General features: G+C 41.9%; 1 protein-coding gene across 2 annotated transcripts in view; it reads right to left on the bottom strand.

Annotated features, from left to right (window-relative positions):
- Positions 1 to 442: 442 nt before the first annotated feature.
- The window catches only part of LOC145359165 (polycomb complex protein BMI-1-like), a 28,047-nt gene continuing 5,465 nt past the window's right edge, over positions 443 to 23,024 (bottom strand). The window contains exons 2-10 of one of the 2 annotated variants that reach the window (XM_080213597.1): positions 17,738 to 17,866; positions 11,876 to 11,972; positions 10,748 to 10,803; positions 10,591 to 10,641; positions 9,847 to 9,955; positions 7,561 to 7,603; positions 4,851 to 4,949; positions 4,688 to 4,768; positions 443 to 2,590 (exon numbers count right to left, since the gene is read on the bottom strand). In XM_080213597.1, the coding sequence (XP_080069723.1) occupies positions 2,270 to 2,590; positions 4,688 to 4,768; positions 4,851 to 4,949; positions 7,561 to 7,603; positions 9,847 to 9,955; positions 10,591 to 10,641; positions 10,748 to 10,803; positions 11,876 to 11,972; positions 17,738 to 17,849 (969 nt within the window). In that variant the 5' untranslated portion in view covers positions 17,850 to 17,866 and the 3' untranslated portion in view covers positions 443 to 2,269. Of the gene's footprint in view, positions 2,591 to 4,687; positions 4,769 to 4,850; positions 4,950 to 7,560; positions 7,604 to 9,846; positions 9,956 to 10,590; positions 10,642 to 10,747; positions 10,804 to 11,875; positions 11,973 to 17,737; positions 17,867 to 23,024 lie in introns of those variants that run through there. The other variant, XM_080213598.1, reaches the window with a different exon arrangement.

The following is a 23,024-nucleotide window of genomic DNA, read 5'->3' as shown; positions in this document are numbered from 1 at the left end:
ATAGAAATTCAAGTTTGTACAACACCTTTTCGGATTCCCCCCACACCCGTCCTACAGCCAAATGAAGTATGTACTTTTAAAAGTAGGCACTATATAAATGCAGCAACTGTTGATGCATTTGCTGATGTCCAGCTGGGCACAAAGACTTGACTGCTTGGAATCTGAAAACGTAGATCGCTCAAAATGCAGTTGAGAAAGCAATCCTCCTCCGATGAAGCAGGAAGCCCTTTCAGCCGCCGACTGGCGTGTTGCACATTCTTTCTCTCTCTCTCTATATATATACATCCCCCTGGAAAAGTTCAGGGCCAATCGACATACAATTTGCAACCATTTATAATCGCTAAATGAGACGATATCGTCCTACCCGTATCCATTCCTTTCAAAACTTTATTCAATATGTTTTTTTGCTTTAGAAAATAAATGGATATTGTCATTATTTGAACCGGATAGCTGTCACACCATTCTACAATCGAAAGGTTATTTTTTTTAAACATGGGAGGATGTTTAATAATTAAAGTAAATAGGCTTCTAGAATGATTTAATAGGTTTATCAAAACATAAAATAAAATTTATGAACAAAATTCATTCCATTTCTTTTGTGCTGTTTTGATGTGGCAGGACAGATGCGTCATTTCATTGTTAATATCCGTGTTTCACTCACTCTCACGCTAGTTTTTTTTCTCTCTCTCAATAACACGCACGCCAAACTAAGAAAATGTGAACACTGCAATGCTAGATCGTACAGTCGGCTCCAGTTAACTGAATAAGTGAAAGGAAGTTGGTGGGGAGGTTTTATTTATCTGCAAAATCAGTTTTGTTTTGGTGGGGTGGGTGGAAATGCCTTAAATTTTCTCCGTGAATATTTGATTATCTCTGCCAATGTCTGAAAACAATACAACTGCCATGAAGTAGAAAAAAGGTGGAGCGATTGGAATCAGGAACAATGTGTCCAAACCATTGTCTATCGACAGCTCTGGAATTTGCTGCTATCATTCCAGTCACTTCAGCAGAAAGAACATTTGCAGCAATATGAGTTTCCAATCCAGTTATTCCGAATTGCATTCCATACATATTTCACTCAAAGTAAACTGACTGAATCTATCCCCTCCCGCCCCCATAGTGACTGCAATTCCAGCAGTCGAAGGAATTCCAGAATCTAAACTTTATATATCCAGTGACCTACACTGTAAACATAAACAGAACCTGACTCAGGAAGGTTGGAATGGTAAGGGATACTCCAATAAGTAGCATTTCTAGTGGCAGTTGAGAAAAAAGTGACCCCCCAATATTGGAAAGTTTCCGCCCAAGTTCAGGGCCGCTCTCTACAATTGGTGACCTCTGAATATTCTGGGAGAATTTCTCTGCCGGGGCTGGGGGGCGGCGAACTATTAAGAGGACTGGCTATTTCTCTGCAAATTGAGTTCGGAAACTTGTGGTTTCGCAACCATGGCTCATGAATTAATGTCAAAACCAAAATTAGTGAAATTAGGTTGCATATTCCACTCGTTTGAAGTGTTGCATTGAACCATGTTACCACAGATCCCGAAGCTGGAGTTACAGAATATAAACTACTCTTTAGGCCACGCCAAGCCCCAGGAAGGTTTCAAAAAATTGTTCTCTATATAATACACACATGCCTGAAGTTTTTCGACTGTTTTACCGGTCTGACACACATTGTCACATTTGAGAGAGAGAGAAAAAAAAACTCTCCTCAAGTCATTCAGAAGAAAGTTGCTTGCTTTACATCATCCAACGTTTGGCAGTATCGGATTGGCCACAACACCATCCATCTGAATGAGATCGAAAAGCCATTCGAGATCACTCTGTCACAATGAATACAATGTTCCCCCTTTTTAACAATTGCGACTAATGAGATTGGCTTTAAGGCAAATTGTTGAAAAAATATACAGGGTTTAGAGAGAAAAAAAAGTACGCCCGATCTCTCAGTAAACACAAATTGTATCGTGCTCTCTCCAATGTTCCTTCATTTAAGAGGAATCGACTGTACTCGACATCTGTAAGTGGAGGGAATGAACGGCGCCTGGGACTCCAACCCGGAGGTGTGTTCCGCCCCTTTCCGTTTACAAGTCTGTGTAGGGAATACAAATGTTTCTGACAATAACCATATTGCTAAACAGAATATATATATTACATTTAATAAACGCCGCAGCAGCCAGTTTGATGTTGCCCGCGCTGTGTTTAATATACAGGCCAGTCCCCCTTTTAGTTTTGTTGGTTGCTTTGACATTCAGCTTGGTCCACCTCTCTCTCAGCAGGACGCCGGAGCTGCCGAGCCGTTAACAGTCACTTTTCGGCCTCTGCCGACAGATGGAGGCATCTGATGACAGTTTGTGTTGCCGTTCACGATGGAGGCAGTTGCAACTGGATACTGAGGGTTGGGAGACAGTGCCGGCGTGCTGGGGCTTGGCAGTGAAGAAGACGTGGAAGGGACGGCGGCGGGGCTGCCCTTCTCGCTGACTGAGTCACTCTCCGAGTTTATGCTGGTGTTTGCGAAGTCCTCGCTCGGGTGACTGAGTTTTAACCGTTTGCAGGCAGGCTGAACCTTGTACTTCAGGGGCAAAGGGCCGTTCTGCAAAGGAGTCATAGAAGAGAAACGTTAAGGTGCATGAGGTTCGTAGGCAACCAAACACTGGAAATAACATGGAATTCAACTCTTGGAATATCGTCCCCTGAATTAGTATTTCCCGAGATATCAACAATTCGGAACTCTTACCGCTCAGCAACCCTTCCCCCCCCCCACCCCACCCCCCCCTCGCAAATAAAAGCCAAGATATTTTAAAACATTGAACCATAGAATCCCTGCGGTGCAGAAGGAGGCCATTTAGCCCATCGAGTCTGCATCGACAACAATCGTACCCAGGCCCCTTTCCCATAACCCCATGCATTTTACCCTGCTAATCCCCCTGACACTATGGGCCAATTTAGCATGGCCAATCCACCTAACCTACACATTGTTGGACGCTAATGGGCAATTTAGCATGGCCAATTCACCAAATCTGCTCATCTTTGGAGTGTAGGAAGAAACCGGAGCACCCGGAGGAAACCCACACGGGGAAAATGTGCAAACTCCACACAGAGAGTGACCCGAGGCCGGAGATGAACCCGGATCCCTGGCGCTATGAGGCAGCACTGCGAACCACTGCGTGGCCATTACCTCTAACTAATGTCACCTTCTCCCCATATGTTTTAACTCCGCTGTGCCATTCACCATGAGCCTTGTGTTTTTGCCCATCAAACATCCAGTGTTGCTGTCGTATTAAAAAGACCAATTCTCACACCCAGCCCCTCATTAATCTCACAGCCTCCTGTGCCCAAACAGAGAAACCTTTTCCCAAGCACTGTAGGGCTATCAAGTAGTTACAATAAAAACACACGAATTTTCACTTACTCCTAAATTAGCTAATGAATTTTGAACGGGCGGGACACCGTTTTTAAAAAATAAATGAAGAGACAAGGAGTACAAAGGGCCAGCATATTTCTGCAATTTTATCCCTACACATGCCCTGTGAGTGCTTTGACTTCTAAATATTGAGGGCGGCGAGGTTACAATTGTCTGGACACCTTTTACATGTGGTGAAATCTGGAAATTAATTAGATTTGGGGTCTGGAGTTAGCTGATTGAAGCAAACGGAGGGCAGATAAATATGTTTTCATTTATTGCAGCGGTCAGTGGGAGAGGCAAAGTGGGAAAATAGACTCCTATTGTATTGCACCCATGTTGATAATTAAATTACAAGCTGGATTCGTGTAATGTTAAACATTTGCATTGACAGTCAGAACAGCTGGCCAGTATATATTACAAGTCGAGCAACCAATCCAGAACAGTGAGTCTCTTCCAACATATGTAAAATTAGGATTTAACATCTGCAAAAGATTTGTATCTTCTCTTGGATTGAAGGTAGTTTGGTTGGGGCAGAATCTGGAAATATGAGAGTGTCTGTTTGACATTTGGATAGTCTTTTCAACAAATATATATATAAGTTCAGGTAACGCATGCACCTGCATCTCTGCACCAGAAAGCTGGCCCCACAGACAACAGCCAATGAAATGAATAGATTACCGTCGATTACCTCAGTGCTCACTACACACGCAACCAGTTTTATACAGAGAAAAAAAAAGATAGACATTGGCACTCAGGTATCATGGTGCGGATTAGAATGTTCTTATATCTGAGTTCTCAACCTGGCCACGGGCCCAGGCCTTGCTGTTCTCAAAAAAAAACAACTCCTTTCCAATCAATAGGGACTATACTCCCAGGACTGCAATATCGTCTTGTTCACGCTTGGGTGGACAGCTGAAATCTGGTTGGCTGTTTTTTCCTGCCTCAGATCACCCGAGGATTACCTGAAACAGGCGCCGCAGGGAAACGCACAGAATCCAACATTCATTACAAAGAGGGATTCATATCTGTGAGGTCACTTCCAATGTTCTGCCAATGTATGAAATCGCAGCAACGTTCTTTGACAAGTACACGAATTAAGGTCCACCCACCCGTTCTCCCTAATTGCTTATATTCAGCACACCTGCACATATACAGGTGTATATATAAACATCGACAATGAACGTTAACACAACTATCATACACACTTATACATACACGTTTGAGTACTAATACAACTTCACCTGAATCTATGATGCATAAACCCATAATAAAATGTTTCATTACCCGTCTCCATGTGTAGATATATGCTATATCCATAAGTGTGTAGTAATCTTTGAGCGGTTCGTCTTCATACATAACATCAATCTAGAATCAAAAGAGACAGATTTTAGCAAAGATAAGAAATGGAAAACAGAATTTAAAAAAAAAATTTAAGACGCTAACTTACTCGGAAATTGCTGGGGATATCCATTTTATTCCGTAGAAATTTCCCCAAGTGCATCACCGTCATTGCGGCGGGACACCGCAGGTACCGTACACTGTTGGCCTGGGGGAGAGGGGACAAGAAACACGAATTGATGAATATCTGGTTGAGATAATGTCACCGGCTGACAGTGCCCTCCGCCATTGAGGTGCGACTTTCAAGGCAAATCTAAAACTATTTTTTTAAACCACATAATTTTCAAGTCTTCTGACCATGGACAGTCTAACAACCGCGAAAAATACCGAGCTCGTTATTGGATCACTCTGGCCAGGTTTGCTAAATTTGTAATCACGGTGTAAGCAGCTTTACTTTTGAGTGCACGGTCGCTATGAATAAAGATATCCATTATTGTTCAGCGCTTTGCTCAGCCAACCGAGCTCACTGCAACAGCTGTCAAAGGTCAACAGTATCACACCTTCACTCGGGGCACCAGCGACTTCGCACTGGGAGTTACTGAAATGCTAATTAAAGCATGTTCTTTCCAAGACTGGGGTGGAAATGAGAGGGGGAAATGTACCCCCAGCACCCCCCCCCCACCCCCCCTCCCCCCACACACAAACAGCATTTTCAAAAGGAGACCCCAAAGCAAATGAAAAACAGTTTGGATGATTTTATGGTCAACAACTGAGCAAACAGCACATCTCCGAACCTCTCTCCCGGCTGCTCTCACTGTTGTTCGGATAACTGTGAAGTCAAACTGTTCTGACGTTAGCGAATGTGTGCTTCAGATGGTAACAGTGATCTGAGATAATACCTTGCGTCCAACACAATAAACGGCTGAGCCTAATGTTTTATCTGAGGATATAACTAGTGCCTTGTAGGGGTATAGCCAGACAAGACAATAGGAGGAATTGTATGGTATCGCATCTATGATGTGGACTTGTCAGCGTTGGGCTGGGCTAGGCACAGTAAGGAGTCTCACAACACCAGGTTAACAAGGCAAATCTAAAACTATCTTTTTAACCACATAATTTTCAAGTCTTCTGACCATAGACAGTCTGACAGACACGAAAGATACCGAGCTCGTTATTGGATCACTCTGACCAGGATTGCTAAATTTGTAATCACGGTGTAAGCAGTTTTACTTTTGAGCGGCGCTCCGAAAGCTCGTGCTACCAAATAAACCTGTTGGACTTTAACCTGGTGTTGTGAGATTGCCCACGCGTCTATGCAATAAATAGACAGCCTGTACTTCCGCAAAGGAACGGGGTTCCCGCTGCCTCGGAAAAGCAGCCAGCACAGTCAAGGACCCCACGCACCCCGGATATTCTCTCTTCCACCTTCTTCCGTCGGGAGAAAGATACAAAAGTCTGGGGTCACAGACAAACCGACTCAAGAACAGCTTCTTCCCTACCATCATTAGACTTTTGAATGGATTTACCTCGCATTAAGTTGATCTTTCTCTATATCCTAGCTCTGACTGTAACATTACATTCTGCACCCTCTCAATGTACGGTATGCTTTGTCTGCATAGTGCGCAAGAAATAATACTTTTCACTGTATATTAATACGTGTGACAATAATAAATCAAATCAGATCAGATAACCTGAAGAGAAGACGCGCGCGCGCTCCAAATATAGAGGCACATTCTAGAACTTCACTGCCTTGTTGTGACCAGGAAAGCTACAATGTTAATCTGGAGGACCGAATTTGAGTTACGTTCAACCGCCAAAGGGGACTGCCTTTTGATTAAAGAAGAACAAGAAAATAATGGGCTGGAGGCCAAGGATCGATTCAGCGTTTCGCTACATTGAACATTACGACTGAAATACTGGATAAACAGTTAAAGCGCCGGTCACAGTGTCTGGTGACTCCAGCCCATAAAATAACCCTCAAAAGACTCAATGTGGTTCTTGCAAAAATGCCTCTTAGCCTCTTAACAACTCAATCTAGCCATTATTTTTCAAAGCGAAGTTTGAATCTGTCATGCAGAAGACACTGTGTCTCAGGCCTAGCCATGAATTCACCACATCTGCTTAAATTATACATTATCGATTGAAAATGGACAATAACATTCCCATATTGGCCCAACCCTGAACTTTCTTAAGTATTTTCGTCACCTTTTATTGTTTAACTGTGTAAAGTAAGCTTCAATTCCTAAGCTCAACTACAAATAGATAGGATATATTTGGGCAAATGGCTGAAGGCATGCGGTCCGGGGGCGGGGGGCGGGGGGCGGGGGGTGGGGGGGGGCGACATCAGGACTATCGGGGAATAAGCACGGCAGTGGGGCTAACGGGATGGCTCTTTCAAAGAGCTAGCACGGCCACGATGGGCCAAATGGCTTCCTTCCGTGCTTGAAGATTCTATTATTTAGTTGATATTTATCATATTTGCAGTCACGACCTTCTGACCTGATATTTAAAACCGCTACCGTTACAATAACTTCCTGGTCCTCGATTCATAGTTTAGACATTGCCAATCAGATGTGAGTTTGGGAATAGTTTACATGCTGCGGAAGCATTCTGGTTACTTTCTACTGGACGGACTGGCACCCCGGAAGTAAAGTGATTTGACTAAATACGATTGAGAAGATTAATCCTAGCAAGAAGTTCAAAACAAAAGAACTATAAATCTTTGACGTTAATAATGACACGCACAACACACTGGGCAATGCTAATAACAGTTATATTTTGCTATTTCATTCAAATTCAGACGCTGATAAGGAAATTACCTTGTCTGTGTCTTCATTCTGTGGAACCTCTTTCTTTTCTGATCTAAGACAAAACAAATTGAAACGGTTTGGGTTAACTATTCTTTTCAACAAAACAGTTACAACTTTCATAAAAACACCATTGCCGGTTAAGCGTTTTGGAAAGGGAAGGAACCGCTGCCAAGTGTGATAGGAACCCAAGTGAGTTATTTAATTAATAACAAGACCAAACAGTCATTGCCTTTCATTCCGATGTATCATCATAGAATTCACACAATGCAGAAGACGCCATCCGGGCCATCGAGTTTGCACCGACTGTCTGACAGACTATTTTACTCAGGCACTCTCCCCCACTCTATCCCCGTAATTTCCCTTGGCTAACTGCGGGAGGAAACCGGAGCACCCGGAGGAAACCCACGCAGACATGGGAAGAAAGTGCAAACTCCACACAGTGACCCAAAGCCAGAATTGAACCCTGATCCCTGGCGCTGTGTGTAACCACTGTGCCACCGAGAACTTTCTCGCGGTTTACTGTGTTCAGTTAGAGTAACTTTGTCATTCCCTATAATAGTAACTGGAATATTTAACAGTTTTGAGAGGTTCAGCTTTTCAGAAAGCGCGGATCAAATGAAACAGAATTTGTGTTAATTTGGGTAGAACTCCAATTGCAATTGTTCAATGTACTTAGTCTCCAATATCCTGTTTTCAATAAACTTCCTGGTGAATTAAGAAGACAATCACAAAGTAAAAAAAAACTCTCCGCGGAAAGCTAAGAGTCCTTGGGTTGGTTTAGTGAGGGATCACTAAAGAGTGATCACTATAGAGTGATCCCTCAATAAAGAGTGATCGGTAATTTATAAAGGAAGCTAGTGACTGGAATAGCGAGTACAATGGATACAAATCCATTCACCAAATTCTTGCAATTCACTTTCAATGATTCCCGACACCTAAAAGTAATTAAATGTGACAGGACTTGTAAAAGTGTGCATTGATGTTACGATATTGTTTAATTTGTGGAAATTTGAAGATGGACTGATTCAGGTGAATGTAGAAGATGCCAAGGCACCAGCTAAGGAAGAGTTCTACCCCACACACTCTCCAATATATTCCGCCCGCAACCAACTCAGATTGAACAAGTCATTGTCAGGTTGCTGTTGGGAGAATATTGTTGAATGTAAATTCATGCGCTTCTCGATGTTATAACAATAACCACCCCTTCAAAGCTACTCCATTAGCATTGTACTGAGGCAGGCGAAGGTGCTATGTAAATACACGTTCTTTTCTTTTGATGGGATTACCCTGAAGGGGGTTCTTACACAAACTTGACACCAGAGCGGATTGGTACAAATGCAACAGCTCCAATTATACAACATTAGAAAAATGTTGGGAGTAAAGGATAGACCAATTATTATCTGAAAGAGGCGTGTGGTTCCCGCCAGCGCACTACACCACAAGATCCAGTGCCCTCCCGTTTTAAACAAGGGAAAATCGCAAACAGCTTGTTCAAGCTAATGGATTCTAGGTGACCAAGGCAGATAAAGTTTAAAAAATGGGTATCTTAACAGTATCTTCCACAATAACTTCATTGCAGTGTTAACATAAGCCTTACTTCTGAATAATAAACAAACTTTAAAATTTAAATCAGATATCCCACAACATCAGCATGTGTTGTCTTTATTCCAGTATTTGTGTTTTAACTCTTTTCCTGTCCTTCATAGAAGTGTTACTCGACCCAAGGTGCTGTGGGTCCGCGGTTACCCCGTTCAAGAGCGTCAGCACCATAATAATTAAATGTGAAAATGCTGGAAAATCTCAGCGGGTCTGACAGCAGCTGTAAGGAGAGAAAAGTGCTGACGTTTCGAGTCCAGGAGGCACTTTGTCAAAAAAAGGTCAGCTCTTTCCCCTCCTGACAGAGATGCTGCCAGACCTGCTGAGATTTTCCAGCATTTTCTCTTTCGGTTTCAGATTCCAGCATCCGCAGTAATTTGCTTTTAGAATTAAATGAGTTTTTTATTTCTGTAAATTTCAGCGGAAAGCCATGCAAATGGTTACCGCTGTTAATCCGGAAGGTGATACTTCATCATAGAATCCCTGCAGTGCAGACGGAGACCATTTGGCCCATCGAATCCCCAGCAAGGCCCTACTCCCATACCCGCACACATTTACCCAAGCGAATCCCCATGACTCTGGGGTCCATTTAGCATGGCCAGTCCACCAAATTCTATGAGGATTTTTATGATACCTAATTCGGAAGATAATACTTGAAGACCGTTCGAACTAAAGAGATAAAAAAACAATTTAACTTACTTGTTGCCCTCGTAAAATTCTAAAGACAAACTAATGATTTCATCGTCTGTGATAATTCTTTTCTCTTCTTCTGTGACCTCCCCGCGGTCTTCGTTTGAACCATTTGTGACTGTGGGGAGTGAGGAGAAACACACGGTCTCAATGGCATACCTAAATTTATAGTTACTGGCAAGATGTAGAACCCCACCCCCCTCCCGACTATTCCATTAGTTGACCCCAAATTTAGAGAAAGTCGATATGGAGATATTAGAAATCAGACCAGAAGAACAATGTTATCTCTTTTTTTATCGCAAGTCCTCAATAGCACAACAGCTTGTGTAGATTGGCAGCCAAGAGCGTTTCCTTTAACCCCAGTGTTAGCCCGGTGACCTACTCGGTTTCTAGGAAGTAGTTCTTTTTTCAAAACAAAAACACAAAATATTAAATATTTCAAATTACACTCAGGTTTACGGAATATTGTATTTTTTTTTGGGGGGAAGGGGTAGGATTGAACAGAAAGCTGACCTTTTGTGACAGCATTAACTAATATCGGAGTTATGACAGCCCTATTAATAACACAAATATAGGACAATCATTTATCATTTATGAATTATAAGCAGATGTTTACTGATTTATGGCTCCCCAATTTGATTGAGATTGGCCACGCAGTTTGGAGAGCTGAGGGTGGGGGAGGAAGGTTTGGCTCCCAAGACAGTATCAGATTCGCAGACAACCTTAATCCCCTATTTTTAAATAAACGTTTACCATCTGCTGAGGGATGGGCCGCGTAGAAGTCTCTCCGCCTTTTCATCTCATCTGCAAGAGAAATAAAGCCGGCACAACACGGTCAGATCCAAACTGTATACAACTGGTTTCTTTAGAGGAAAAGGTAAAATGTGAGGAAAAAAAAATAGACGCCTACCTTTGAAAAGGCCCGGAACTAATTTATAAACTATGTCTTGTAATGTTTTATCGGCCCTGGAAGAGAGGAAAGGGGATAACGTTTGAAAGTAAATGGATGTTAATTCCTAGACACAGCCAACATTTGGCAAACCATCTGATAAACCTGAATATGTGAAATGTCAGGAGAGCTCTTTGCAGCCTAATTAATCGCGGAGCAAGAGAAGGCCATTCGGTCCCTCGAGCCCGCTCCGCCATTCAACAGCACTGCTGCCTCACAACGCCAGAAACCCGGGTTCGATTCCCGACTTGAGTCACTGTCTCTGCGGAGTCTGCACGTTCTCCTCGTGTCTGCGTGAGTTTCCTCCCACAATCCGAAAGACGTGCTGGTTAGGTGCAATGGCCACGCTAAATTCTCCCTCAGTGTGCCCAAACAGACGGGAGTGTGGCAACTAGAAGATTCTCACAGTAACTTCATTGCAGTGTGAATGAAAGCCTAGTTGTGACACTAATAAAAATTAATCCTGGCTGATCCTCCATCTCAATGCCATTTTCCTGCTTTCTCCCCATATCCCTTGATGCCATTGAAAGCTAAAATTCTACCTCTTTATAGAAGACAGTCAATGACTTGGCCTCCACAGCCTTCTGTGATAGAGAATTTCATACATTCACTATCTTCTGAGTGAAGAAATGTTTCATCATCTTAGTCCTAACTGGTCTATCCCGCACCCCGGGACTGTGATCCTCGGCTAAAACATAACTTTCCACTGCTCCCGTTCTTAAGAGTGGAAGCCGCACCGCATTAATGACAAAAGTGTGTGAGAGGAGGGGCGGTTTATAACTTGCCTTTAACAAATCAAAACCCATATTTTCCTGGACCCATATTCAGAAATTGTTTGGATGAATAGACCGTAAGACATAGGAGCAGAATTCGACCACTCGGCCCATCGAGTCTGTTCCGCCATTCAATCACGGCTGCTTTTTTTCTCATCCCCATTCTCCTGCCTTTTCCCCACAACCCCTGATCCCCTTATTAATCAAGACGGCTGGGTGGCCCAATGTTAAATTCAGAGCAAAATGAAACACTCCAGGATTGATATTCCCAAACATTGGATCCCAGAAGGATACAGCACGTGACAACACAACTCACCTAATGCTAAGAAGGGGTCTAGTTTTGTGAACCTGCACGTCACATATGGGACAATACTTGTTGGTCTCCAAGTAGCGAACGATACATGTTTTACAAACTGCAAGGATTGAAGCAAGGAAAGAGATCTCTGTTAGAAAATTGTATAAACTCGACAATAAAAAAAATATACGGGCATAACTGTAAATGTTAGCGGTCAGTTTCTATTCAGGTTAAAGAGTTGGGTTTGCAACATTTCATTGTTGCTTCATTCCTTTTGTACAGGTGCAATGTAAAGTCCTGTTATTGAGTTTACCGATACCGTCCTATGTTTTGTATCTGAGCGATAGCGGTACATCTGAACTTTTCCACGTGTTTATTATTTGCCGTGGCTGGGGTAGCAGTAACAGTTCGACGTCGAGGTTAACAAAATCCATCCAAGGGCTCTAGCTGAGACCGTGCGAACTGCTTCAGGGCAGGAGGTCAGTGAGTGGGCGATGGTCGCTGGCCGCAGTCCCACTTTGAGCTACTCTTCGGGTTCCACTTCCATCTTCCGCGGCCTTAGGTGGGTGAGGGGTGCCCAGATTTTCGGTGACCGTCTGAAGTCAGTAAAAAAAACGCTGGAAATTCCTGTGCTGACGCGGGTATAGCTAGCCCAGAATGTAGGTTACATCAAGGTGTAACTTTGATGTAATACAGTACTCTGGTAGATTCCAAGCACTCACTTACAGCGATAGGTACGTTGAGTTCATATTGAGGGGATTATTAAACTCCGGCTCCCAGTGTGGAGGCAGTTGATCAGTTTAACTCCCTCCACCTGCCTTAACCCTTAACGCTGCAAACTCGGCAACACTCACCAATCCCAGTTTGAAAGTTTTCAATTGACCCCAGCCGCACTTGTTTTTTTTTTCTGTGTGGACAGGAATTCCACATTTCCACCACCCTCAAATTTCCGATTAATCCAAAAATGTTTTTACGAGCAGCGAAGTCGGTGAATGCGGCTCTGTCAGAGTGAGCACTTTCCAGGGTAGTAATGTCCCTCTATGTTTGAATGGATGATGACGGGGCAACGCTCCGAAAGCTCGTGCTACCAAATTAAACCTGGTGGACTGTAACCTGGTGTTGCGAGACTACTTACTGTCCCTCTATGTTTGAGATTGTCTGTCCCTCTCCCTGTCACAAATGCAGGCCGCGAGTGCTCAGATTAGACCTGTGCAGTTTGACAGATTTCTTCAGCATGAAAACACAACAGGTTAGGCGCACTGGCCATGTTAAATTTTCCCTGAGTGTACCCGAACAGGCGCCGGAGTGTAGCGACTAGGGGGTTTTCACATAACTTCATTGCGGCGTGAAACTAAGCCTACTTGTGACTAATAAATAAACTTGAACTTTTAGCACGTGGAACCCACCAACCCTTGCCCTCCCCCGACTCCCCCCTCCCCCCCCCAACCCATCCCTCACGCCAGCAGTAACATCAATCCGGGTATCATCGCTACCAGACCAAATGTTCACGGCCGCTGTCATGCCAACCACTCCCCCCCCCACCCACTACCCTGCGCAAAGTAATGGTATTCACTGAGGCGCTGACTCTCTCGAGCTTTCGAATAAATTAATAAACTCTTCGGGTTTTGCTCTTTCGGTTCACGGCGTCACATCAACCGCTCAACGCTTCGCAAAAACACTCCGCTTTCTCCTCCCCTGGCCAGTGACGATGCTGATATTTCGGAATCTAAACGCGGATTGATTTATTGTCGAATGCTATCATGCTTTTTGGAATTATTATTACACACGTCGTCTTTACACGGGGTCAATCTCAGTTAGAAATATATGCATCCGAACAAGTAGTGACTTGGAAATCTATCCCCAGTCCAACGCCGGCATCTCCACATAATGGAAATCTATGATTTAGGATTCCGAGTGGGGAGGAAGTTGGTTTGGGGGTTTTTATTTGAGTGCCGCTGCTTGTAACTACTCCCACCAGGGGATCTGCTGACTTGCTATGTCACACTTGTCAGCCTTACGCCGTCCTCACACACTCACCGTGGCTGGGATGCAACCTCTCTGTCATATCCATCATCCAACTACACCTACGTTACCTCACTCCTCCCCAACCCTCTCCCCACTCTTTCTCACTTCTCCCTCCAGAATAAATTTTTGTAGCTTTTCAGCTTTGATAAACCGATTAAAATACTGACATTTGCTTTCCTGAGTGTCACTTCCGAGGTTTGCTTTGCTCTCTCTCGCAATTGCAAACGCCCCTTCACTTGTCTGATGGTCTATATATATGGATCGTTTTTAGCATCCGCTTTCTAAGAGACCCCAGTTCTTCCATAGATCTTATTGTTCAGGTTCGGGAGGCGGACATGAACGTGGATAGGATGTAAAATCTTGATTTGTTTTCTTGAGTTTCACACATCCTTCATCTTCACAAAATTACTTGTGGCTGTCTCTCTCCTTCTGACTTGGAAATCACATCCACCACCTTCTGCTATTTTTGTCCTTAATAGACAAATTCAACTATTTGTTTCACTGTGACGCCATCCACTTCAATCTTCACCCCAGTTTCTCCTGGTATATTTCCCCCTGACAAAATTGCTTTTGGTTTCATACTCGATCCATTTTCCAAACTTCTAGATTTAACTTGATGGACGATATTTTCTAACGCCTCTTCAGATTCTGCAAATACCTCGTCAACGGGTTTGTTAAGTTGCTGCTTCCAATTTTTACCCCAGGAAGCACATCAGAAGATTTGTTCACTGCGCAGACTTAACAGTTCTGGGGCACATTACACAGCCTGATCGATTGTTCATCTTCCAGCCTGATGCTCGCATACACATAAAGCAATCGGTAATATTTTTATACTTTTATGACCAAAAGACGTAGCAGCAGAAATAGGCCATTCGGCCCATCAAGTCTGCCCCGCCAGTCAATGACATCATGACTGACTTGAAAGTTAATCAACTCCACTTCCCTACCTTATCCTTAAAAGTCTTGATTCCTTTGCTGATTAAAAATCTATTTTAACCTTGAACATACTTAACAACCCAACCTCTACAATCCACTATGCTAAAGAATTTCACAGATTTACTACCCTTTGAGATAAAAAAAATCGCTCCGCATCTCTGTCTTAAAAGGGTGATCTCTTATTCTGAGCTTATACCCTCTTTATGTGATCTGTAACAAAAAAGTTAGTTATTTAAAAAAAAACTTGCTGAAGAAACTGAACACGACAAAAGGGTCCAGATAAAGGACATCTTTATATGCTTTCTTCCTGGTTAAAAAAACATGTAATTTTCATACAGTGTACAGTTAACCTTTTTTTGGATTTGATTGTAATTTCAGGACAATGAAGAAATATGAATTGTGATGTTAATTGCAAATAAGACTTTGTTGGAGTGGCACAAGTTAGAAACATAGTGAAGGGTTGTCAAAGGAAAAAAAAAATTCAATTTACATGACTATAATGTTTTCATGGTGTCCCAAAGAGCCTCATGACCAATTCATTACTTCTTGGAACCTATTGATTGCTGTTATGTGGGTAGATATAGAGAAAAGTAAATAAACAGTATTTGATTACAGATAGAACAATGCAGAGGCAATATTGTGAGGCATTCATCTGATTCAGGGGTGCAGATGGTTTTTATAAAAGACAGGACACAGCTGGAAGTGTTTGAACGGATGCAATATAATCATGAGGTTCAACTTCTTAAAATGTATAACACTTGACTTTTGTGAACTATTACAAACTTATAAATTATTTTGGAGTTAAGATTGCCTACACAGGGATAAGGTTGGATAACTGAGTTTGTAACAGAATCTGATGGATTCAGATATTTTTAAAAAGGCAATAATGGATAGTTGGGAGTAGATTTAAAATAAGTCATTTCCACTCTTTCATGTGATTAAATGTATGATTACATACATACAAACATACAAATTAGGAGCAGGGGTAGGCCACTCTGATCCTCAAGGCTGCTTTGTCATTCATTAAGATAATATAATGGTTGATCTGATGGTAACTTCCAGTCCACATTCCTGCCTACCCCTGATAATCTTTCGCCAACTTGGTAATCAGCTCTTGGTATCTAGCTCTGCCTTAAACATTACAAGACTATAATGCAATTAAAGGGAGTGGATTATTAATAAATATCGAGGATCTCTTGCACACCAGCCATATAACTGAAATCAAGTTAATTACATAGACAATAATAGACTATTGTAAATTGGTGCATTGTCTTTTGAAGCATTAATGTAATCACGTGATTATAAGTTGGATAATAGATTTGTGAAAATGAATACAAAACTCTTATCCAATCAAATGTCTGGAATTTCAAACTGGTCGTCTAAATTCTGGGATTATGTTTCTGATTTCGATTAAAGAACTTGATGAGATTATTTTTAATTTTCGGCCCCTTTCTAAACTGTGGGAGTGGGGGTCAATAAGACTGTTTTTGCAGTCCCCATTTTGATGTTATGATGTATGTCTTCAACATAGTTAGTCAAATATATCAATAAATAATTCCAGTCCATGGCTGGAATGTTTATTTATAATAATCAGCCTGTTCTAGATTGATCACAGGCAGGGCTTAAGTGACGTGAAATAATGTAGCAAATAAGCAAAAAGTGACCAATTGCATTTGCAGCCAAATGGACTGAAGTTACAAGTATTAAACCTTACTTTCAGAAAAAAAACTTCATAATTATTGCATAATTAATATGTAATTTCTTCAAAAAACAATTAATTGGATAATTTCTGTTTTAAAAATAGCAATTGTCTGGAGCATTTATCTCAAATATACAGGTACATACAACAAGACATAATCCCAAAGGTACTGACACTGCAAAACTGAAATAAATTTTCATGAATTTGTGTGATTAAAGAGCTATATGAAATTGCAGCAAATTACTCCTGATTGGAAATGACTTTATTGTAATTACTATATGTTTTGTCTGTAACTCATGCATTAGCTAGATAGGAATAGCAGATAGAGAAAAGCTGCGACTTACCTTGTTGGGGTAGGGGCTTTAACATAATGAAAGGATTAATATGACCTCAGCAACAAGCTGAACAAAGCTCCAGCTGTTCAGAGACATCACATGAACTGTCAGATTGAGTTACAGCCTTCCTCCTGTCTAGGTGCACGTTAGGTTTCAATCAAAGGTGCTCATGCCATTCATGAACATTGGAGCGAGTTTGAGTGAGGGCTAAAGGTCAAAGCTAAAGGGGTGCTGCTGGGTACCATGGCAAAGTAAAACACCTGATTCCACTTGTGACACACTTAAGAGTGGGCTTCAGCTTGTGGTATGGTGAATGGCGCGAGAACAATACTCCCTGGGTTCCATCTGGTTCACGATTAGTAGTTTCGCTGGGCCATGAACAAAGATGTCTACTAATTATCATGAGGAAAACAGATGAAGTGATAGATAGGGCCTCACGTGGCAAGAACTGGCATGTTACATGTAGTTGTATTGAGTTATTCAGGGTCCTGCACGTTTTACCAGTTGAAACCTAGAGTCACAAATTGACTGGGTCTATTAGCATCGAAAGTAAATAAACACAAATGTATTTACATTCTTAAATCAAGTCTAAACTCAATTCACTGACCATTTTTTCTGTGAAGGAGATATGAAAAGAACCAAAAGAAATGTGCCATGATGTCCTAAACTATCATTGAAAAAGTAGATATTACCATTAAGATTCAGAACTAAAAAAAACATAGTAGTAAAACTTCTGCCAACATGTTTCACAAATTTCTCACTTAACCTTCAAAATGCTATTCCCCTGTAGCCTGCTATAAGGTAGACTAGATAAATGGAAGACATTGGCATGGCCTGGGCTTGACACTGAAGAGTTTACATAAATCAGCACAACTGAAGTGAACTCACATGAGTGTAGACATTCAATGATAGTTGTGGCATCTATAAAATATCCCCCGCATAGGGCACACATCAGATGAGGATTCAGTTCTGTGATTTTGATCCGGGTGGTTCTGTGCATTTTAGCTGCTATGGACTCTGAAAAAATAAGAAAAGAACATTCATTGTTGGATTTGGGCTTGGTGCATTATAGTTCATGTACAAGTTTACTAACACTTTCCAAAGAATTTGACTTAAATAAAAACATGATAAATATATTTTTCTTGCAACAATTTCACTTAGATTGTACCAGTTCTTGAACTTCTAACATTGAATAGAAGGGTTGTTTTACGAAACTAGGCTAAGAAGCATTCTAAACGAACAAACGCAAGTAAAAACCATAAACAAACCAGAGATAACCATGTGGGGAGGCAAAGCCACAGGTTAGGCCCAAGATAAGGTGAAGTAAGTAAATATGTTAATCTGACTCTTTAGAGCCAAAATAATTTGTCCATATTTAATGGCCCTAAACTGCCCCAACAGACAACAATCTCAACACAGGGACTGGAACCCAGGGGAAATACAATACAAGTTACTCCTTAGATTATTCAGCAATGAACTGGATGCATTATTACAAATGCTAATATCTGGAAGCTTTGATAATATATTGTTAGTCACCCTGCTATTTGTTTAATCAGAAAACACGACAGTTTGTAGGTATTACAAAACAGCAAGAATACTGTAGCGGAAGAAGTGTGTAATATGGTAACTTACTTTTTTACTGCAGGAGTCAGCAAAAGAGAATGAGAAAGAAAGTCATCTTTCAAAAATGAACATGTTGACTGCTGCATCAGAAGCAGAGGGGTCAAGCTTCCTTTGGGAGGATGGGTATAACAGATGCATAAACTCAGTTGACTAACATTTGAAGTACATCATCACATTCCAAAATAAAATGTTCCAATCTCTGCAGTTGGAACTAGAGGTAGAGTTGAAAGAATTGTTGGTGTTATCCTGTTGAATGGAACAGTAAGCCAGTCCTATGGAATGTGCTTACAATATCCCAACTCTAATGAACAGGCTCATTTCTTCTCAAATATAGCAAGAAACCTTTCATTGTGTTTTGCAGTTAGATGACATTTTGATTTCATATAATGCCATTTTCAAAAACAAAATTATACCTGGAACATCATTTAGAAAGATTTGATTTGGTTGTGAACAACAGTGTTGGATAGCTAGCATTTTGCAAAAATATGTTGAGATTTGTTGAGTTGCACCTATCTGTCTTAAACACTTGAAAGGCACACTTTAATTAGTTTCTTCAATGCTTGTAACATTCTCCAATGGAACAATTGGAAGTGAAAGGAATTGTGATTTAGAAATCTAACTCCACATGGGATATCTGAGGTCCCAGCCTAAAGTTATACACCAAATGAGTGATACATTTCTCCACATCACTGCCTTACCATCCAACAGTTGCCCGTTTTACCTAAATGCTACCTTTTTATATGTAGACACAGTTGCCAAGCAACTGTCTTAAAAAGTAGATATAAATAGCAATGTGTGTATCCAATCCTATATATAACACACATTTCTAAAACATGCCATCTCATAAAGAGGAGGAGGTCTGGCTACTTTGGGAAGTTGAGCATGCTGAAAACATGATGCGAGTCCAAAGCGTGTCTTCTTTTGTGATAAAACTATGCACAGCCTGTTGGTGCAGCCTGAACTCATCATCACCCAAACAAGAAAGGAAGTGATGATATGACTGATGAATTGTTCAGTAGGGATCCTTACATGTGACGCCCTACCCTTAAAACATCAACAGCAGATATGCTGGGGAATGGAGGAGGGTGTTGGGTGGCAGGTGGTTACTTCTGTTGTGTAAAAAAAAATGACAGAAGCAAGGCCATTCATTCTAATATAAAGGCAAAATGCTGTGTCTGCTGGAATCTGGAATGAAAAATGAAAATGCTGAAAACCTCAGTAGGTCTGATAGCATCAGTGGAGAGAGAAGAGAGCTAATGTTTCAATCTGGCCCTGCCGGATCATCCTGACTCCAAACATTGGCTCTCTTCTCTCTCCACAGATGCTGTAAGAAATCTCACAACAGATTAAAGTCCAACAGGTTTATTTGAATTCATGAGCTTTCAGAGCACTGCTCCTTCATCAGATGAGTGAGGAGCGCTGCTCCTTCCTTACTCACCTGAGGAAGGAGCAGCAGTCTGAAAGCTCATGTTTCCAAACAAACCTGTTGTATTTTAATCTAGTGTTGTAAGATTTCTTACTGTGCCCACCCCAGTCCCACACCAGCATCTCCACATCCTGGCTTCCACAGATGCTGTCAGATCTGCTGAGATTTTCTAGCTTTGTTTTTGTTTTTATTTCCATTCATTCTAATATTCAGCACGTGACTTCCTTGTCTAAATGTAAGAAGTGTACATGCATCACTGTTACTGTTTAGTCCCTTCCAAAAAAAAAGCGCCAGCATCTTCACACAGAAGCTTCAGATCTGGTCGCCGAGGCATGGTGCAATGGGGCCAGGTGCAATGCAGTTTGAAGCGATAACCAAGAGGCTCCTCTCGAATTTACTAAATGGCACTGCTTTAAGACCGAGGTCAAAGCTGCAGGTGGAACGCGCAGACAAGAGACACTTCTGAAATCGAGGGGCAAATACAACACACCGACAGTTCCCTTTTGTAGGCTTCGGCACAATGACGGTGATCGATTATCGAAAGGGACTATTGAATCAGAAAATATCGAGCGCTCACTGCCAGCGAGGTCGTGATAGAAACTGACCACTGCATTCTTTAGAAAAAAGGACAGGTCGGTATTGCATGTGAGATGTTATATCTACAATATAATTTTATAATATAATTGCTTTACTACAGCCTGGTTTTCATATTTTTCGTGAGTGGTTCCAAAACTTGAAAGGGAGAACAAAGGAAAAAAATGTCTAAAAATCGCAGGCTTAGAAATATTCGTTGATTTAGCGTATAGTTGAATTTGAGTGTTAGTCACATACCAGTGACAATGTACGAATTTGAAAATGTTATGGGAAAGAATGAGGGAGTTACAGCTTTCTATAAGCACAGGAAGGATATATATCCCATTCTGTCCTTACTCCATTTGTATTGCACCGGTACAGAGAACAACTGCCAGTGAATCACCTTTGGAAATGATAATGGTACATGTTGCAAGGAATATGCCAATGAAACACACGCGTGTACACAACAGTGGACACCAGTGGGGCCTCGGAAAGACCACATCTCTGCCAATCTACCCGAGTAAGGTTAATCAGAACCGAGCGGCCTTCGCCGGGAGCTGCCCGGTTGCCCAGGTAACACAGGTAGTTGCCCACATCCGATGGGCTTGATCACGGGCGACGTGAATCGGATGGAAGGAACGGCGGGGGTGCACAATTCGATGGCAAGGGGAGGAGGCTGGATGTAAACATACCGGGTCGGCGCGGCTTGCCGTATCCGATCCCACTACACCGTTTTACCTGGTTTCTTAGTCCCACCGGAGTGTACAGTGTCGCTGGACCGGGTCCACATATGGTAAGCAGTCCTACACGTACTATCAGGGATATTCCCAATCCCGCCGTATACTATCAACAGCTCTGCTGTACACGCACACTCAAATTGCTGACACGGAATATTTACCAACCCCTCTGCCTTTCACTCGATGTTTTAATGGGAAACCATTCTCTGTCGTGTGTTCTCTCTTTCTCCCTCTCCCCCACCCTTCAACACACACACATACACATGCACACACACACACACAGATATACACGGGTTTTCATAGCCATTGATCCACACACAATCAGATAAATGATCCAATGAACATTTAGCATGCAATTCATTATGCAGAGTGAAGCTTTGCACGGGACACATACACAGCCGCTTAAATCGATGCTGGAGAAAGTTAATATCGCTTTCAAAATGCACTATCACACCCCCGCGGCCGGCGGCTGAAACTGCCACGCAAAAAGAAAATGTATGTGAAAAAATATGAGGATAAATGAAACGCTAAAGCAGTGGCCCTTCAAATAATCTCTTTCGAGAAAGGAAAATGAACTGGGACACACAGTGGGCTTGTACGTGTCATGACGTGGATAGCGGCTACAGTCCTCACTCCTGGTTACTATAGCGACCGTCGTTACACTTCGTAAGATTTCCCTCGTCCAAAAATAGTAACCAACCAGGCAAGCGGGTAGAGAAACTCACCTTGCTGCATCTAATATTCAAATCAGTCCTTCGCAAAATTCATCTTGGGAATCAACACAAGGCAGACTCAAGAAGCAAATTAGTGGAGAGGATCACGAATCTTTAGGTTTGTGTGTATGCGTGCGTGTATTTGGGTTTGTGTGTATGCATGTATGTGTATTTGGGTTTGTGCGATTGCGCGTGTGTCTATTTGGGTTTGTGTGTATGTGTGTGTGTATTTAAGTTTATGGGTAATTGAATATATTTGAGATTGTTTGTTAGACTGAGTATGGAATAGTCTGTGAATGCTTGAGGTATGTCTGTGTTTGACTTTGTTTGAACATATCGGTTTTTTAATATGTGGCAGTGTGCATATGAGTGTAAGTGTATGTATATGTTTGAGTGTTGTGCCTGCGTTTGAGTGTGTGTGTAAGCGTGAGTGTGTGCAAGCGTGTGTGTGCTTCTTTGAATATGTTGGTTTGAGAGTTTGTGCTTGAGTGTCGGTGTGTGTGCTTAAATATGCTGCTTCAACAAGCGTGTGTGTTTGAGTATGTGAGTATTTATGTTTGTTTGAATGAATTTATATGTTTGATTATTGGTACTTCCTGAATGAACATTTTTGAGTGTGTGTGTTTGAGTGAGTGAGTACATTTGTGTGTGTCTGAGTCTGTGCACTTGAGTGAGTGTGTATTCGAGAGCGTGGATGTGTGTTTGAGCGAATGTGTGTATTTCAGTATGTGCATTTGAGTGTGTACATTGGATTGTGGATTTATGAGTTTGTTTTTCAGCATGCATTTGAGTGAGGGTGTTTGAGTGAGGGTGTTGGCTGAGGATGTGTGTTTGAGTGCGTATTTGAGTATGTTTGAGTGTGTGCATTTAAGTGCATGTTTGTGTGCATCTGACTGAGAGTGTTGAGGGTGTGATTTTGAGTCAGTATATTTAAGGGGGTGTGCTTGAGTGTGTGTGCATATTTAAATATGCGTGCTTGAGTTAGTGTGAGTGTTTGTATTTGAGTGGGTGCATTTGTGTGAGTGTATGTTTGACTCAGTGTATTTGAGTATGTTTGAGTGTGTATGTTTGAGTCTAGCGTGTGTCTGACTGTGTGCATTTAA

Source organism: Carcharhinus amblyrhynchos, chromosome 27, assembly GCF_965287045.1.
Source record: "Carcharhinus amblyrhynchos chromosome 27, sCarAmb.v2.hapA, whole genome shotgun sequence".
In the NCBI taxonomy this organism is placed as follows: domain Eukaryota; kingdom Metazoa; phylum Chordata; class Chondrichthyes; order Carcharhiniformes; family Carcharhinidae; genus Carcharhinus; species Carcharhinus amblyrhynchos.
This window is presented reverse-complemented; position numbering and strand designations above follow the sequence as displayed.